The 20,384-nt window shown below is 35.9% G+C and overlaps 1 protein-coding gene and 1 non-coding gene across 2 annotated transcripts; both read right to left on the bottom strand.

The window, feature by feature from the left end:
- Positions 1–1,770: 1,770 nt before the first annotated feature.
- Positions 1,771–1,877, bottom strand: LOC114391361. The gene has a single exon (XR_003662151.1). It is a non-coding gene; the product is annotated as a small nucleolar RNA R71 (small nucleolar RNA).
- Positions 1,878–14,517: 12,640 nt separating this feature from the next.
- LOC114389894 lies at positions 14,518–16,836 on the bottom strand. The gene is made up of 2 exons (XM_028350604.1): positions 16,685–16,836; positions 14,518–14,749 (listed from the first exon to the last, which is right to left on the bottom strand). Exons 1-2 carry the CDS (start codon positions 16,834–16,836, stop codon positions 14,518–14,520), a joined length of 384 nt encoding a protein of 127 aa, XP_028206405.1.
- Positions 16,837–20,384: the final 3,548 nt, after the last annotated feature.

The following is a 20,384-nucleotide window of genomic DNA, read 5'->3' as shown; positions in this document are numbered from 1 at the left end:
AAATTAGGGTTGGATTAAGTGGTTAATTGCCAGGGGTGAAATCCTCAAAACCTAGGATAAGAGAATGGCTTCTGAATTAGAGGAAACAACACGTTTTTAATACTATTAATTTCGTATTCCAATCTGCTTGTTCTTAAATTCACAAACAAACACCCCCCAATTGTTACTGTTATAACTAAGCATATTATGAACATTTGGTTAGTCATTGTTCGTTGGGAAACGACCTAGGATCACTTCCTAGTTACTGCATTATAATGTTTATTTGATTCGGGTATGACCTCGATCAAATTTGGTGTCGTTGCCGGGAAGCAGTGGTCCAAAAGTTCATAATAGCTAGTGATTCATGCTTTGTGTTTAGTTGTTTTACGTTTAATTCTTTTGTTTAGTGTGTTCGTGTTGTGTTTTGTGTGTTGTGTTAGTGCGTTGTTCTACTTTATTTGATGTTCTGTTTTGCAATTTAGTAGTATCCCTTGTTCAGCGCCTCCCCTGTTCAGTTTTATGTTTTGCTGTGGATAGTGCTTAGTGACGGAATTAGAGACTGATTCTGTGTTACTGTTCACGCAGCATTACATAGCGACAGCTGTTGACAATTTAATTGGTGATTTTTGTTTTGATAGTTAGGGTTGTTATTTTTGGCTGAATTTTGGTGTGGTAGGTTCTTTAGACTCATATTTTGTGTGAAAAATACCAGGAACACTTGTTGTGGCTAGATTTGAGAGATTCAAAAAAATTTGAGAACTTGTGTTTAGCAAAACTTCAAACGGCCATAAATTTTGCTCCGGGTATCAGAATGACTATTATTATATATGTATTTGGGGTAGAAAAACATTTCCCATACCGTGGCAACCCAGCAAAGCTTGGTTGAGGTCTCTAACTAGCCAAATTCGCCTGTTTACTAGTTTTTTTTTTCAAGTTTTATTGTTTTATTTTTCTAAACTTTCCTTAGGCTGTTTCCATAGTTAGAATTTTGAATTTTTGTCTGAAAATTTTTGTGCTATCTTTTCATGACTTTAGGGTATTGCTCACAAAATTTGAGCCCATTTGGATATTGTTTGAGTATAGTTGTAGTTTTAACCCATCTCTTGTGCCCTGTCTGAGAAACACATGAACTGCCGCATATAGTGCATGACTAGAGGCAATCCAGGTGACTTACAACCCTTTGATCCTGAAATAGATAGGACATTTCATAGATTAGTTAGTCATAGTGTGCATCTCGATTACCCTGAACATTTTGTACCTTTTAAGCATCCTGAGCATTCTGTTATTGGTGAGTATGAGCATTCTGTTATTGGTGAGTCTGAGCATTCTGTTATTGGTGAGTCTGAGCATTCTGTGGTTGGAGATTTTGAACATCCTGATTTTGAGCATTCTGATTTTGAACGTTCTAAAAATATGGCTCAATCTCCACCTCGTGAGAGGACTCTAAGGGAAATGGTTGCACCTGGTTTCACTTATGAAAGCTTGTGCATTCAATACCCTGATGAGGATGTCCCATATGTTCTTAAAACTGGACTAATCCACTTGTTGCCCAAGTTTCATGGTCTTGCAGGTGAAGACCCTCATAAAAATCTGAAAGAATTCCATATTGTCTGCTCCACCATGAAACCTCCAGATGTCCAAGAAGATCACATTTTTCTAAAGGCCTTTCCTCATTCTTTAGAGTGAGTGGCAAAGGACTGGCTATATTACCTTGCTCCAAGGTCTATCACAAGCTAGGATGACCTTAAGAGAGTATTCTTAGAAAAAAATTTCCCTGCTTCCAGGACCACGACCATCAGAAAGGATATTTCAGGCATTAGGCAACTCAGTGGAGAGAGCCTATATGAATACTGGGAGAGATTTAAAAAACTATGCGCTAGTTGCCCTCACCACCAGATTTCTGAGCAGCTTCTTCTCCAATATTTTTATGAAGGACTCAGTAACATGGAGAGAAGTATGATAGATGCTGCCAGTGGTGGAGCCCTTGGAGACATGACCCCTGCTGAAGCCAGGAATTTAATTGAGAAGATGGCATCCAACTCCCAATAGTTTAGCGCCAGAAATAATGCTATAGTCATTAGAGGAGTGCATGAGGTAACCACAAACTCAGTTGCATCATCTGAAACTAGAAGCTTGAAGGTAAACTAGACGCCTTGGTTAACCTGGTAACCCAACTGGCCATGAATTAAAAATCTGTACCTGTCGCAAGACTCTGTGGTTTATGCTCCTCTGCCGACCACCAAATAGACCTTTGTCCTTCTGTGCAGCAATCTGGAGCAATTAAACATCCTGAAGCTTATGCTGCAAACATCTACAATAAACCTCCTCAACCTCAGCAGCAAAATCAGCCACAGCAGAACAATTATGATCTCTCGAGCAACAGATACAATCCCGAATGGAGGAATCACCCTAATCTCAGATGGTCTAGCCCTCAACAACAACAACAACAGCCTGCTCCTTCCTTCCAAAATGTTGTTGGTCCAAGTAAACCATACGTTCCTCCTCCAGTGCAACAACAACAACATCAACAGAGGCAACAATCCACTACTGAGGCCCCTCCTCAACCTTCATTGGAAGAATTAGTGAGGCAAATGACAATACAGAACATGCAGTTTCAGCAGGAGACTAGAGCCTCAATTCAGAGTTTAACAAATCAGATGGGGCAGATGGTCACCCAGCTGAACCAAGCTCAATCACAAAACTCTGACAAGCTGCCTTCTCAATCTGTCCAGAATCCCAAAAATGTGAGTGCCATTACATTGAGGTCGGGAAAGCAGTATCAAGGATCTCAACCAGTAGCATCTTCCTCATCCGCAAATGAACCTGCCCAACTTCACTCTACTCCAAAAAAAGATGATGACAAAAATTTAAAGAGTAAGTTGCCTAACAATTTCTATGCAAGTGAATCTTCTACTGGTAATTCTGACTTACAGTAGCAACATATCCCTCTTCCATTCCCTTTAAGAGCAATTTCCAACAAAAAAATGGAAGAGGCAGAGAAGGAGATCTTGGAAACATTTAGAAAAGTAGAGGTAAACATACCTCTGCTGGATGCAATAAAGCAAATTCCAAGATATGCTGAATTCTTAAAAGAGATGTGCACTCATAAGCGGAAGCTTAAAGGAAGTGAAAGAATTAGCATGGGCAAAAATGTCTCCGCATTGATTGGTAAATTTGTTTCCCAAATCCCTGAAAAATGTAAGGATCCAAGTACATTCTACATACCTTGTATTATAGGAAACATTAAGTTTGACAATGCCATGCTAGATTTAGGAGCTTCTGTTAGTGTTATGCCTCTATCTATTTTTAATTCTATATCTCTTGGTCCTTTGCATTCAACTGATGTGGTGATTCATTTAGCTAATAGAAGTGTTGCCTATCCTGCTGGTTTCATAGAGGATGTCTTAGTTAGAGTTGGTGAACTGATTTTCCCTGTTGATTTTTATGTTTTGAATATGGAGGAGAGATTTTCTCAAGGATCAGTTCCCATCATTCTAGATAGACCTTTTATGAAAACTGCTAGAACTAAGATAGATGTATATGCAGGCACACTATCTATGGAGTTTGGTGATATAACTGTTCAATTTAATATTCTCGATGCTATGAAGCACCCATTTGAAGATCTTTCTGTATTTCGTGCTGAAATAATTGACCATATTGTTGATGAATACATGACTGATCTTCATTCTAATCTGCATGCCTGTCACTCTTCATGCATTGAATCTGAATTTGTATTTGATCATATGTCTGAATTTGATGCTGAGAATGAATCTGAATTTGATATTGATTACATGTTTGGTGATGTTTTACCTCTTGCGATTGATTTTCTAGAGTAAGATAGAACTAACCATACTTCAGGAAGTTCATATACCTCTGACTTTCTTTATGAGGTACAGGCTGAGAAACCATCTCTTTCTACCACTATCCAGCTGCCCACACCAGAATTGAAGCCTCTGCCATCAAATTTAAAATATGCTTACTTGGATGATAGCAAAATTTTTCCAGTAATTATATCTGCCTCCCCTGCTGATAAGCAAGAGGAGAAGTCGTTATCAGTTCTCAAGAAGCATAAGAAGGCTATAGGCTGGACCCTGGCGGACATTCCTGGTATTAGCCCATCCACATGTATGCATCGGATAAATTTAGAGGATGGAGCTAAACCAGTAAGACAGCCACAGAGAAGACCCAACCCGATGATTCTTGATGAAGTGAAGAAGGAGGTAACCAAGCTTTTGCAAGTTGGAATCATTTATCCTATCTCCGACAACCAATGGGTGAGTCCCGTCCAGGTAGTCCCGAAGAAAACCGGCCTCACTGTGATAAAAAATGAGAAGGAGGAGCTGATTCCTACTCGGGTGCAGAACAATTGAAGAGTCTGCATCGACTATAGGAGGCTGAACCAAGTTACCAAAAAGGACCATTTTCTCCTGCCATTCATTGACCAGATGCTTGAATGCTTGGCAGGTAAATCTCACTATTGTTTCCTTGATGGTTTTTCTGGTTATATGCAAATCACTATTGCTCCTGAGGATCAGGAAAAGACCACATTCACCTGCCCCTTCAACACTTTTGCGTATAGGAGGATGCCTTTCGGCCTGTGCAATGCCCCTGGTACCTTCCAACGGTGCATGATCCAGTGGTGCATGATCAGTATTTTCAGTGATTTTTTAGAAAATTGCATAGAGGTGTTTATGGATGATTTCACTGTATATGGATCCTCTTTTGATGTTTGTTTGGATAGTCTGGAAAAGGTTTTGAATAGATGCATTGAAACTAACCTTTTACTAAATTTTGAAAAATGTCATTTTATGGTTGAGCAAGGTATAGTTTTAGGCCACATTATTTCCAATAAGGGCATTGAAGTAAATCCTGCAAAAATTTCTGTTATTTCACAATTGCCTTACCCCTCTTGCGTGCCAGAGGTGCGATCTTTTCTTGGTCATGCAGGATTCTACAGGCGCTTTACAAGAGATTTTAGCAAAGTAGCCCTTACACTATCCAACTTGTTGCAAAAGGAGGTGGAGTTTGACTTTAATGATAAATGCAAAGAGGCTTTTGATTGCCTCAAAAGAGCACTGACTACCACCCCCATCATCCAGGCACCCGACTGGACAGCCCCTTTTGAGCTTATGTGTGATGCATCAAATTATGCATTGGGGGCTGTCCTTGCTCAGAAAATTGATAAATTGCTTAGGGTGATATATTATGCTTCTAGGACTTTAGATGCTACCCAAGCGAATTATACAACTACTGAGAAAGAGCTACTAGCCATAGTTTTTGCTCTTGAAAAATTCCGTTCTTATTTGCTTGGTACTCGCATTATTGTTTATACTGACCATGCAACTCTAAAGTACTTGTTGAAGAAGGTTGATTCAAAGCTAGGTTGATCCGATGGATGCTCTGGCTCCAAGAGTTTGACTTGGAGATCCGTGATAGGAGCAGAGCACAAAATTTAGTTGCTGATCATTTGAGTCGGATCGAACGTGTGTCTGATGAGGACTGACCCATTCGGGATGATTTCCCGGATGATCATTTGTATATATTGTATAGTATTTTTGATTCTTTTTCTACTCCCTGGTTTGCTAACATTGTAAATTATTTAGTTGCTTCTTTTTTTCCTTCCTTAGCATCTAAGGCTCAAAAAGATAAAATTAAAAGTGATGCTAAGCATTTTATTTGGGATGACCCCTACTTGTGGAAATTGTGCAGTGATCAGGTCATTAGACGATGCATTCCAGATCATGAGACTGACTCAGTCCTGCAGTTCTATCATTCTTCCGCACCGGGAGGTCATCTGGGTGTTCAAAGGGCAGCTCGCAAAGTGCTTGATTGTGGCTTTTATTGGCCCACCATCTTTAAAGATGCGTGGAAGACTTGCAGCACTTGTGAGCAGTGTCAGAGAGTAAGAAGTGCACTTACATGGCGACAACAAATGCCTCAGCAACCCATGCTATTCTGTGAGGTGTTTGATGTCTGGGGCATAGATTTCATGGGCCCTTTTCCTGTCTCTTTTGGTTATGTTTATATTCTCCTTGCAGTTGATTATGTTTCAAAATGGATGGAAGCCAAGCCCACTAGAACTAATGATGCGAAGGTTGTTGTAGATTTTGTCAGATCTAATCTGTTTTGTAGGTTTGGAGTACCTAAAGCAATCGTTAGTGATCAAGGAACCCATTTTTGAAACAAATCAATGCATGCCTTGCTTAAAAAGTACGGGGTTGTACACAGGGTATCCACACCATACCACCCCCAAACCAATGGACAGGCAAAAATTTCTAACAGGGAGATCAAGAGAATTTTAGAGAAGATTGTGCAGCCAAGCAGGAAATATTGGAGTACCAGGCTTGATGATGCTTTTTGGACACATAGGACTACCTACAAAGCACCCATAGGAATGTCTCCTTATCGGGTTGTCTTTAGAAAGGCATGTCATCTTCCAGTGGAGATTGAGCACAAAGCATACTGGGCAGTGAAGACCTGGAACTTCTCTATGGATCAAGATGGTGAGGAAAGAAAGTTGCAACTGAGTGAGTTAGATGAGATCCGCCTAGAAGCGTATGAGAATGCCAAGTTCTACAAAGAAAAGACCAAAAAGTTCCATGATAGCATGATAATTAAGAAGGACTTCATGGTTGGGCAAAAAATGTTATTGTATAATTCTAGGCTGGGACTCGTGAGTGGTAAGTTGAGGTCTAAGTGGATTGGTCCTTTTGTTGTTACTAATGTTTTTCTTTATGGTACAGTTGAGATCAAAAGCGACTCCACAAACAAGAGTTTCAAGGTCAATGGACAACGACTTAAGCCATTCCTCACAAACCCTTCTTTAGTGGACGCAATGGTGGAAGAGACTTCCTTACTCCACCCTACTTTTCCTCCACCATGACTTAGGGAGTTCTTCTTTCCTATCTCCTTTTTTGCTTTAATTACACTTGTCCGATTTTATTTGATGGTTTAATTGCTTTTAATCTTTTAATTGTGCTACATTGAGGACAATGTGTTGTTTAAGTATGGGGGGGAGTGTTCTTTGGTTTTGCTAGTTTTGTTGGTTTTGTTAATTTTGTTAGTTGTGTTAAATTTGTTAGTTTTTTTGAGTTTCTAGTTTAATATTTTAGGTCAATTCTGTTTGTATGTACAACTTTGCATGTTTTTCTTTGAATTATAGGTTAAGTTCAAGTAATGGGTAATTGTTTTGAAAATAAAAGTCTCTTGACATTTTGTGATTTGAAATCCTTGTTTTTCCTCTACATGTCATGATAGTTTTGAAAGCTCAATTTGAAAGTGATAAGTTTACCTTTGTGAGAATTTGAGCCATCATCATAATCATTTGGTGTGTTTTGCCCCATTGATTGCTTGCACAATAGCCTTGGCTTGATTCTTGTTGATGCTTCCTAATTCACATGCATATTTGGAAGTGATTTAGGCAATTTTGTTCTTATAAGCCTCTAGCCAAATGGACTTACCTTGAATTAATTCCTTTGATAGCCCTTTGAGCCTATGTTTCCCTTTCTTTATTTTGAAGCTCATTGCAAGCCTTAAGTGAAAAACCATGATCTCACCTTAACCTTAAGGAATTTTGGAGCTTTGGAATTGTTTTGGGAATAAGTGTGGGGGGTTTTGTTTCATTGGATAACATGTTTTGTTGGCTATGTTTCATGATGTATTTTGGGCCATACTTGATGTACATTGTATATTGGTTAAATGTTGGACATGCTGAATGATATGCTATTTCTCAAATGCTATGCTTCTAAAAAAAAAATCAAGTTGAATCAATTAGAAAAAGAAAAAGAAAAGCAATACAGTTGAGTGAATAAGATCTTAAATAGAAAAAGAATGAAAAGACTCTTGGTTCTACTCTTTATGTTTAAATTTTATCTTTAGGTTTTCTTATTTTTTCTTAATATGCACTTATTCCCCATTGCTCCTCTATTCCTTTGAGATTTAGCTACTTATTCCATATTTTTCCCTACCTTGTCCTTGGCCCCATTACAACCTTAAAAGACCTTTTGATCCTCATGTGCTTGTGTTTATGGGTTGATTTTCAATTTTAGAATCTTGTCAAGTTTATGTGGTGTTGGTTTTCATGGGTGCTTTGAGGGTAAATAGTAGCCTAGACACTTGAGAGATATAGTGTATATTTTGTGAGGCTTTATCACTTGAGCTGATTAACTATTTTGCCATGATTGGGTTGCTTGGATGATCTTCATGAATGTCTTGACTCTTTGGATCTCTTCATGTTAGATGTTACCCATTCCTTTCATTCCTTGATGTTCATTGAGAAATATGTAATTGTTTTTGTTTGTCTCTCTTTGATATCCTTGGATTTCGTTCTTTGTTTCATTTTTCCCAAAAATGCAAAAGGCTAAGTATGGGGGATTTTGATGTGCCATTATTTTCTCCTATTTCTTAACCCTTTTTGTCACCAATTTAATTACTGATTTACTCTAATTGTTAAATTTATTATTCAGTTTTATCAATTGGGCCCACTTGACTAATTTGGTGTTTTTAATTCAATTTTAGGATAATTATAAGCTATTGGGCTGAGCCAGATTGGACTTGAAGAGAGTAGACAATTTTATTAGATTTCGTCTAATTTCATTTTTTATTGCGTTCAGTTATTTTTATTTCGTTTTAGGCCAAAATAATGTAATAGGGCCCAGTGACTTTGAGTGACCCTTATAAATAGCAGCCTTGGGATTCGTGTAAAGGCTATTCTATTATTCAGGAGTTTTAGGGTTTTACGTTTTGAGCTTTGTATTACTGTTGACGTGAATGCATTTTTCCATTTTCTGCTTCTAAGTGCAATTTCGTTTCTGTTCCTTCTTCTGCCTTTAGTTTCATTTTCATTTTCTGCCTTTAACTTCATTTTCGTTTTCTGCCTTTAGCTTCATTTATGTTTTCTGCTTTTGTTGAACTTATGGAATGCTAAATTTTTAGTGTTGTTTCCCTCTGAGGATGAAGCATAATTCTCTTTGAGGTTCTGTTTTTATTGTTGCTCTCCTATCGGTTTTCCCTTCACCAATTAACCCACATGCGTTTTATTAATCTGTGCACGCTTCATGTTCGATTAATTGCCACTGTGCTTAAATTACGTTCGTGCTTAATGAACAAGGGGTTAATTGGTGTATGTGTTGCTTAATCACATATTGACAACCTTAAATTGATTTTCGCTTAGTAAATTAAATTAGGGTTGGATTAAGTGGTTAATAGCCAAGGGTGAAATCCTCATAACCTAGGATAAGAGAATGGCTTCTGAATCAGAGGAAACAACACATTTTTAATACTATTAATTTCGTATTCCAATCTGCTTGTTCTTAAATTCACAAACAAACACCCCCCCCCAATTGTTACTGCTATAACTAAGCATATTATGAACATTTGGTCAGTCATTGCTCATTGGGAAACGACCTAGGATCACTTCCTAGTTACTGCATTTTAATGTTTATTTGATTCGGGTACGACCTCGATTACAAAGTTTTTTCCTAAGTTGGATATTTTGAGTTATTGGAAGGACCGCCAAGAACTTTATCCAAATCTTTGTAGATTGGCATGTGAGGTGTTAAGCATTCCTATAACAACTGTTGCTAGTGAATCGGCATTTAGCATTGGTGCTCGTGTGCTAAACAAGTATCGCGCTAGTCTTCTTCCTTCCAATGTTCAAGCACTAATTTTAACCCAAAATTGGATAAATGGTTTTGAAGATATTGGTAATTTACATATCTTTTTCCATAATTTTTAGTTTGTTATTGGTGTGCTATTTTATTTATTTGACTTATTAATGATATTGTTTATTTTTATTTTGTCTTTGTAGATGAAATTAATGGTGATGTTGAGAAAGAAGAGGAAGTTGTTCTGGATTTCACAGTCCATGACTCTAATGTTTAATTTCAATAGTTTAGAAGTTTATTTTTGATGACATTTAAATTTCAATTATCTTAATGTTGAATGTTTATTTTGAAGACTTCAATCACTTTAATATTGAATGTTTGGATTTGATTTAGTTTGATTTTTATATTGGATTTTATTTTAAGTTGTTTGGAATAATTTTTTTTTTTTACAAAAAAAAGGCAGAAAAGTGGGCTAGCCCGCACAACCCACCAACCCGTGGTGGGCCGGGCCTGGCTGGCATTTTGTTAGTCCACACAAAAATGGGCCGAGCTGGGCTAGCCCACTTTTAGCTCAACCCGTTGTGGGCCAGCCCACGTGGGCCGGGCTGGCCCATTTTGACAGCTCTAATTTGGGCAAATCTATTTGGAGATATATATTTTTTAATATTCATTCGTTTTTTATGATAAGAGGCTCGTATATATTTGTATTTAAATTTAATTTATACAACTTTTATACAAATGATGTTTAAATATATTTTATATCAAAATCCTTTATTTTGTTAATTTGAAATTATAAAAAATGTATTTTATAAACTATTATATATTTTATTTATATTGCGCTAATTGTGACACCCTTTACCCCAATTGCATATAAATGGGGAAAATGTATAAAATGCGAAATCTAATTAAATCAATTTTATTCAATAAAATCGTAAGTAAATCGATCCACGTGGATAAAATGTCCACATTCGTTTCACTGTTACCAAATAAAACTTTTCAGAAATATTTTCGGCTCAAAAACAAGGTCGTTCAAGTTTACAAAAGAAATCAAGTTAAGCAGCTGAATAAAATAAAGTAAAATAACATGTTTGAAACATCATGCAATTAAAGTAGAAACACATGCCCCAATGTCACATCCTATTAAAGCATTGTGTCTCGGCATCCTCCAGCACGAGGTTCCTTAAAGCAATCCACTCAATCATCTGCTCTCACAAACACATGGTTTGAGATCATCACAGGATCCAAACACAAATAACACACAGAGAATAAGTTATCACATTTCTAAATAAAATACGTATAAACAAAGACATAAGAAAAATACATTATGGAAATATTTATCACATAGTTCCACTTAATACAATCCATAACACTTCACCACTTTATCATTTAAAATTTATTTTTCAATCACCAATCAGATTACACATGAATCACACACTCAACTCAGGACATAACAACACACACCAATTTCATAATAAACAATTCACAGACATTGTGCAACAATTATACTAAGACTCAAGTCTATATGCAACACGGTACCATGCCAGTCAAAAACAACACTTGAGTGCCTAGGAGTACATAACAAGACATGTCACATAATGAGTATGTTAGGTCATTCTCACTAAGTGAAATCATAAGGTGACCAGTCAAGGTCCCTTTGTTTTATGAATGCTTCAACCATATGGGATCAACATAGGCTTAAAGGAGTAGTCAAACAATGTTAGGGCCTCACCTTCCTGATTCAGCCCCTAAAACAACTTTTGCATGCAAACACTACTAATGAATTATACAATACCCCTGACCTCACAATTGTTTTCAAACACGTTTAACACATTGCACTACAATTTAACACCTCAGGTTCCTAACTTGGAACCCTGCACTTTCCTTTTAACACTTCGCTCATAAACATTTTTATCAAGGTAAACACGTGTTATTGTATAATTCATCATTCACAACACAAGTAATATTGTAGAAGCAAAGCTTCATGGTGAATATGATTCAAAGGTGTTTTGATGATAACAATAATGACAATAAAAGATGATGACAAAGGTGATGAACAAAAAGCTCAAAGATCAAAGAACAACTCAAGAGAATCAAAGAACATCTCAAGTGAATCAAGAACAAGTCAAGAGTTCAAGAATCTAGAAGAATTCAAGACTCAAGAAGAAAGCCTAGAATAAAGAATCAAGATTCAAGATTCAAGATCTCAAGAATCAAGATCAAGATTCAAGACTCAAGATTTAAGAATGAAGAAAAGACTCAATCAAGATAAGTATTAAAAAGTTTTTTCAAAACTTTGAATAGCACATGAGTTTTTGACAAAACCTTTACCAAAGAGTTTTTACTCTCTGGTAATCGATTACCATATTGTTGTAATCGATTACCAGTAGCAAAATGAGTTTGAAAAGTTTTCAAACTGAATTTACAACGTTCCAATTATTTTCAAAAGGCTGTAATCGATTACAATGTTTTGGTAATCGATTACTAGTACCCTTGAACGTTGAAATTCAAATTTAAATGTGAAGAGTCACATCCTTTCACTCAAAAGCTTTGTGTAATCGATTACACTTATTTGGTAATCGATTACCAGTGACTGTTTTTTGATAAATCAAAAGATGTAACTCTTCAAAAAGGTTTTGACTTTTTCAAATGGGTTTTAAGTTTTTCTAAAAGTTATAACTCTTCTAAATGGTCTTCTTGACCAGACATGAAGAGTCTATAAAAGCAAGGCTTTGTTTTTCATTTCAAGGATCTTGAATACTTTTCCAATCAATCCTTTACAAGCCTTGAATCTCTTTGAACTTCTTCTTCTACTTTGTACCAAAAGCTTTATGAAGTTTTCTGGTTTTCCAAACCTTGAAAACTTGTGCTATTCATCTTTTCATTCTCTTCCCCCTTTGCTAAAAAGAATTCGCCAAGGACTAACCGTCTGAATTCTTTTTGTGTCTCTTTTCTCCCTTTTCCAAAAGAACAAAGGACTAACCGCCTGAATTCTTTTATGTCTCCCTTCTCCCTTGTCAAAGAATTAAAAATGACACAGTCTGAGAATTCTTTTGATTCTTCCCTTTCCCTAATACAAAAGTGTTCAAAGGACTAACCGCCTGAGAATTCTTTTGTATCCTCATTCACAAAGTATCAAAGGTTTAACCGCCTGAGATCTTTGTCTCAACACATTGGAGGGTACATCCTTTGTGGTACAAGTAGAGGGTACATCTCTTGTGGATCAGTTCTAGTGGAGGGTACATCCACTAGGTTCAAAGAGAACAAGGGAGGGTACATCCCTTGTGGATCTTTGCTTGTCAAAGGATTTTTACAAGGTTGAAAGAAATCTCAAGGACCGCAGGTCGTTTGGGGACTGGATGTAGGCACGAGTTGTTGCCGAACCAGTATAAAAACTCTTGTGTGTTTGTTTTCTTCTTCCCTACTCTTTTACTTTCCGCTGTGCATTTAATTTTCACTTTTACTTTCTGTTAAGTTTCTCTTCTACTCCACATTCTCTTAAAAATTTAGTAAAAGCCTTAGAAGAGTAATTTTTAATTAGTAAAGGTTTAGGAATAATTAATTCAACCCCCCCTTCTTAATTATTCTGAGGCCACTCGATCCAACAAATATCACATCAAGGATTGACCAAACATGTATTCATAACCATATCTCATGTCCACAATTTTACATCTCACAACTTCACAATCCACTGTCACATGCTCATGTGTATCTCGCAAATCAACACATGCTCAACTAGCGACATGTCATTACGCCTCAAGAATTATACACACATCACACAGTAGTAATATTTACAAGGCACAAAACATATATATATATATATATATATATATATATATATATATATATATATATATATATATATATATATATATATCATAGAATAACAATCTTCCAACATTTAAGACATATAATCATTCACTTATTCATTCGGTTAATAGCAATCACACGTACATGTATAGTAAACAAGTATATCCTTACATTTCCTTCTAAGTTACTATGGTCTTTGTAGAGTAAAATTACAAGTACATGGGATGTACTAATCCTATTAACTTAATACTTATCTTGTTTGAAAGCTAAGACAATTATCTACAACTCTTATGTTGATCACAAAAACCGATTTGACCATCAACTATGTCTAAACCTAAGGTATACATTGAATCATTGCTTAACAAGAATATATGAAAAATAAAATATTACAATTAATTATAGCCCACAAGAATATATGAAAAAATTCTAAAATTCTCCCATTTGGGCAAAACTAATTTCACATTTTTAATTTTAAAAATATTTTCTAAAATGACTCTCGGGCTAATAACATATTGTGACCACAAAACAAATGATCACAAGATGCAACACCTAATTAATACTCCATCCAAAAAAAGTCATGTAGCACCAAATCATGGCAGCAATTACATCTCTCATTGATGCAACACCTTCCATGGTTACAAATATTACCAATTTCGCCAACTAGACATCAGTGTGGAGTATAGCAAGAATTGACGTGCCAAAATGAATAAAAAAAATCCATACTGTCATTTTCTTCGTCATTCCTCAATTTCTCTCAAGTGATTGAAAGCTAGAGAAATTACATGGTTTATCAAGAAACCATCATACCTTAGCTCCAATCCTGGTGTTGATCACAACACAGTGATCCTAACTACATTGAGCTTTAACATCATTATGCCTCAGCTCCAATTCTGGTGTTGACCACCGACATAGTGATCCTGATGGCACCAAGCTTTAATAATCTCACATTTGATACACACACACAAAAGGTATCATAATGAAATTCATATCATCATTTATTCATCAAAGCAAATGTAAAATGTCATCAAATACATCATTTTCCAAATTTCAAAATAAGGATCCAACAACATGAAAAAGGGAAATAACATGAATCCAAAGCTCCCACTAACCAAAAATATCAAAAAACTCACAATGCCCATTTTTTCAACATGTCGTCTAAAAACAATAGGCTAAGTCCTTTGGTCAATGGATCAGCCAACATGGAATTTGTGTTCACATGATCTACCACTATGGAACCATCTTTCACAAGATCTTTAACAGTCAAGTACTTCAAATCCAAGTGCTTAGATCCTCTAGAAATCTTATTATTCTTTGTATAAAACATAGAAGCATTGCTATCCCAAAAAATCTTCAATGGCCTAGCAATATAGTTCACAATGTGAAGTCCAATCATAAGATTCCTCAACCAAATAGCATGAGTACCGACAAAAAAACAAGCAATGAACTTTTCTTGCATAGTAGAAGAGAGAATAAGATCTTGTTTCTTACTATTCCAAGATATTGAACCCTAACCGTCATAAAGATGTATCCAGAAGTCTGATAATGACTATCGAATCATTCAAAAACAAATAAAACTAGGAAATTATGTAGCATAGAATTAACCTAGGTCAAACTTATAAATATGATTCAATATGGTTCTTTTATTCATTCACATATAAATAGAATAGGGAGAATTATATCAAACATTTTATAGGCGATAGTAAAAGAATGTGAAAATACACAAAAACAAAGTTCAAGAAACATAACAAAACAAGAACAAAATACAATTCAAGTTTAAAAGCATCAATCCAATTCACCAAACCAATGAAAATAGAATTATCACAATTACTACAAATGATTTTCAATGTGAAAGTTCACTCAAATTAAAAAAAAATGGTGGAACAGAAGTGAAAAGATGAAGAAGAATGAAGAACAATTGAGAGAAAAAAGAGAGAGAAAAGAGAATTATCACAGTTACTACAAAAGATGAAGTGATGTAAACTCCATTCGAGCTTGTAGGCCTTGGATCTTATTCATCAATGGATTCCTTTGCTTCTTGGAAGATGAATGGCAGCGGAATGGAAAAGGAAGAGAGAGAGAGAGGAGACGCCAATTCAAGGAGAAGATGAGTCTAAAAGAAGCTTGCCACCATAGGAGGTCATGGATAAGAGCTTGGAGGAAGAAGGAGATGAATGAAGGGAGAGGAAGAGAAGAGCACAAAATTTTGTGCTCTAAAAGAGCTCTGAAATCTGAAGTTTAATTTTCAAATGATCAAAGTTGAAAAAATGCACACACATGACCTCTATTTATAGCCTAAGTGTCACACAAAATTGAAGGGAAATTTGAATTTCAATTCAAATTTCACTTGAATTTGAAATTAAATTTGTGGAGCCAAACTTTGGAGCCAAAATTTCACTAATTATGATTAGTGAATTTAAGTTATGGTTCAGCCCACTAATCCAAGATCAATTCCAAGATTCTCCACTAAGTGTGCTTAGGTGTCATGAGGCATGTAAAGCATGAAGGACATGCACAAAGTGTCACTATATGATGTGGCAATGGGGTGTAGCAAGTAAATGCTCACCTCCCCCTCTAAAATTTAATTGGATACGGCTTCTACCAATTCAATTAAATTTATTTCTCAACACACACATCAAATATTCACTTAGTGACTGGTCCCTTTAAGGAGGATTGCATCAGCTTACACAAGTACTTTTGTACAAAATGAAGTTCAAGTGAAGTCACTAACTAACTAACACTAATATATAGAGTGTTAGTAAATAACTAACTAACTACCTAACTACCTACCTAACTACCTAATTAAACTAATTACAGAAAACAAAAGCCCAAACTCACAGTCCAATTATTCAAGTGCAAAGGTTCTAACTTCGAAGCTCAATTTGACCCTCGAGTTGGCAGAATTGGCCAAAGCTTATTCGTAACAAAAAGGAAGATATTTTTCTTATCTTTCCAAGGACTACTCACACGTTCAATTTGAAGTTCTTTAGTGTCCTCTAAGCACTGCACAAGGAAAATAGGTCAAGTAAGCACAAAATATGAAATTTAGCTATAATTCTCAATTAATCTCAATCATATTTGCCTAAGACCAAAACTGAATTAAGGTGAGTAAATAAGAGTCAAGGAGATAGCAATGAGCTAAGAAGAATATAAAAATATTCAACAACAAATGCTCAATCAAAGCCTATCTCCTATCATCAGGGCACCCACCAAGATCGGAAACTGTGTACCCTACAACCTCCAAGTTGTCAACTCTCATATACACAAGCATAGACTCCTTAGTCTTCTACAAGTACCTCATCACCTTCTTAGCAACTATCCATCGATCATTCCTAGGGTTCAAATGGTATCTACCAAGAATGCCAACTATGAAAGCAATATCGATTCTAGTGCATATCTGAGCATATATGAGGCTGCCCAGAGCACTTCCAAAAGGTTTGTCATTCATCTATGTTCATTCAATCTCATTCTTAGGACATTGGCCTTGTTGAATTTGTCACCTTGACAATTGGAACCTCTCTAGGTTTACAATTCTGCATACTGAATCTCTCTTAGACTCTATTAATGAAAGGATTTTAAGATAACCCAAGTGTATGGCTTGATCTCTCTCTGTGAATCTTAATTCGCAACACAAAAGAGGCCTCGCCAAGATCCTTCATGTCAAAAGATCTCATTAACATATGCTTTGTCTCCAACAACATGCCAAGGTCATTAGAAGCCAACAATATATCATCCACATATAGCACAAGGAATACAAATTTGCTCCCACTGACCTTGAGGAATATGCACTAATCAACCTTACTCTCCTCAAATCCCACGGAGGCCTCCACTTCATCAAATTTTAGGTACCACTGTCTAGAAGTTTGTTTCAAGCCATAAATCAACCTCTTTAGTTTACATACCAAGTCATCATTACCACTAATACAAAAACCTTTAGGTTGTAACATGTATACTATCTTACTCAAATCACTATTCATAAAAGCTATCTTCACACCATTTGGTGCAACTCCAAATCAAAGTGAGCTACAAGGGCCACAATGATTCTAAAGGAATCATTTGTTGATACAAGCAAAAAAGTCTCTTTAAAGTCATTACCATCCTTTTGCATAAAACTCTTTGCCACTAGTCTAGCCATGAATCTCTCAATGTTACCATTTAAGTCCTTCTTTGTCTTGAAGATTCACTTACAACCGATTGCCTTAAAATTCTCAAGTAATTCAAGTAACTCCCATACACCATTAACTGGCATAGGTTGCATCTCTTCATTCATTGCATGCTTCCACATTTTTAGTTGAGGGCAAGAAACAACTTATTGATCGCCCTTTAGATCAACAATATCTCCATTGTCATATACATCCTCATTAAGATAGACTTAAAAGTCATCACCAATAACATGTCTCCTTTTTCTAGTTGACCTCCTCAAAGGAACCTGTGGAATCTACTTAACTGGTTTGTGTATTCTCATCCACGGTACGAGGATCAACAATATCATTGCCATGAGAGACAACTATATCTTCAGTCACAACTGTGGTCTCAACTGGATGTAAAGGGTTGTTTTCAAGGCTTCTCCCCATAGAAATTATGACAAGTTACATCTACTCATGATGTTTCTCATCATATCTTTAAGTGTTCTATTATGCCTTTTGGCTACAGCTTTTTGTTCAGGAGTCCCAAACATGGTGTATTGTGGAACTATTCCAATATCCTGGAAGTATAAGGCGAATGACCCCATATGATGCTTTGTGGAACCATATTTACCATAATACTTTCTACCATGGACAAACCTTACAATCTTGATGACTTTTCCCAACTCCTTTTCAATTGCTTCAAATTTGAACTTTTCAAGTGCTTCAAATTTTTCTTCAATCAAGTAAAGATAGCCATATCAGGAAAATCATCAAAGAATGTAATGAAAAAAAATTCTTACCACAAATTGTAGAATTTAAGGGTCTACTAATGTTTTCATGAATGATCTTTAAAATATTTGAACTTCTAGTTGCGCCTTTTTTTTTATTAAACTTTCCCCTTATGCAATCCACACAAGTACCCAAGTCATCAAAACCCAAGGAAGGTAGAATATATGTCTTTGTCAATCCCTCAACCTTTTGCCTAGAAATATGACCTAAGCGCTTGTGCCACATAAATGAATTTTCTTCAACTTTAGACCTTTTAGCAACAAAATTCTCAACAACTAAAGATGAAGAAATATTGTCTAAATCCTAAGACAATTTATATAAGCCATCAACTAAAAATCTATAACCATTAATTTAGGAGTCTAACATTAGATTTATTTTCCTATCACCAAAAGTAGAACTAAAACCAAGTTTGTCAAAACAAGAAACATAAATCAAATTTATCATAAAAGAAGGCACATAAAAGGTATCCTTTGAAACCAATTCAAATCCAAAAGATAAAACTAGGCTGGCGTCTCCCACTTTCTCAATGCAAGTTTCAAGAGCATTTCCTATCTTTAACTCGCTTTCCCTCAAACTAGGCTCCCTTAAATTTTTGAACCCCTCTCGATTTCTGCTTGTTCTCTAGCCAAGCCTTGAACTCTCCACAATCAGATTTGTTATGCCCCTTTTCCCTACAACAAAAACACCAAATACCTTTCTTAAAGATAGCTGACCTAGGACCTGTAGAAGCAAAGCTTCATGATGAATCAATATTGATTCAAAGATGTTTTGATGATAACAAAGATGATGACAAAGGTGATGACAAAAAGGTCAAAGGTCAATCAAAGAAAGAGTTCAAGATGTTCAAAGATAGAATCAAGAACACTTCAAGATTCAAGAGGAAAGTTGAAGAACACTTCAAGATTCAAGAGGAAAGTTGATTTCAAGAATCAAGAATCAAGAATCAAGAATCAAGATTCAAGACTCAAGATTCAAGAATCAAGAGAAGACTTAATCAAGATAAGTATGAAAAGGTTTTTTCAAAAACTGAGTAGCACATGGATTTTTCTCAAAACATGTTTACCAAAGAGTTTTTACTCTCTGGTAATCGATTACAAAATTATTGTAATCGATTACCAGTAGCAAAATGAATTTGAAAAATTTTTCAAATGAATTTACAATGTTCCAATTGATTTCAAAAATATGTAATCGATTACAATGTTTTGGTAATCGATTACCAGTGCCTTTGAACGTTGAAATTCAAATTCAAATGTGAAGAGTCACATCCTTTCACATAACAGCTTTGTGTAATCGATTACACTGATTTGGTAATTGATTACCAGTGATTGTTTCTGAATAAAACAAAAGATGTAACTCTTCAAATGGTTTTTGACTTTTTCAAATTGGTTTTAAGTTTTTCTAAAAGTCACAACTCATCTAAATGGTTGTCTTGACCAGACATGAAGAGTCTATAAAAGCAAGGCTTTGTTTTGCATTTCAATGATCTTGAACAACCTTTACAATACAATCCTTTACAACTTTTGCATCTCTTTGAACTTCTTCTTCTTCTTCCTTTTGCCAAAAGCTTTCCAAAGTTTTCTGGTTTTCCAAACCTTGAAAACTTGTGCTATTCATCCTTTTCATTCTCTTCACCCTTTGCCAAAAAGAATTCGCCAAGGACTAACCGCCTGAATTCTTTTTGTGTCTCTCTTCTCCCTTTTCCAAAAGAACAAAGGACTAACCGCCTGAGTTCTTTTGTGTCTCCCTTCTCCCTTGTCAAAGAATTCAAAATGACACAGTGTGAGAATTCTTTTGATTCTTCCCTTTCCCTTATACAAAAGTCTTTAAAGGACTAACCGCCTGAGAATTCTTTTGTATCCTCATTCACAAAGTTTTAAAGGTTTAACCGCCTGAGATCTTTGTCTTAACACATTGGAGGTGTCGCAACAAGCCCTTTTGCGAGTGTGCGAGGCGAGGCTCACGGGTGCGCTTTCCAAAGGAGGAAAGATGCGCGGAGTCGCCACCAATGTTTATTTGTGGAAAACGTCGGCAAAACCGAAGGAAACCGATCAAAACGAAAATTCTAAGTTCAGGAGTTGTA

This window comes from Glycine soja, chromosome 16, assembly GCF_004193775.1.
Source record: "Glycine soja cultivar W05 chromosome 16, ASM419377v2, whole genome shotgun sequence".
NCBI lineage: Eukaryota > Viridiplantae > Streptophyta > Magnoliopsida > Fabales > Fabaceae > Glycine > Glycine soja.
The sequence above is the reverse complement of the archived record's forward strand: the minus strand, read 5'-3'. Positions and strand labels throughout refer to the sequence as shown.

Coding starts and splice junctions, on each gene's coding strand:
- LOC114389894 (XM_028350604.1), bottom strand. CDS start 16,836: ATGAATGACAAACCTTTTGGAAGTGCTCTGGGCAGCCTCATATATGCT. Junction 14,750..16,684: donor GTTGCTAAGAAGGTGATGAG/GTACTTGTAGAA, acceptor CTATATTGCTAG/GCCATTGAAGATTTTTTGGG.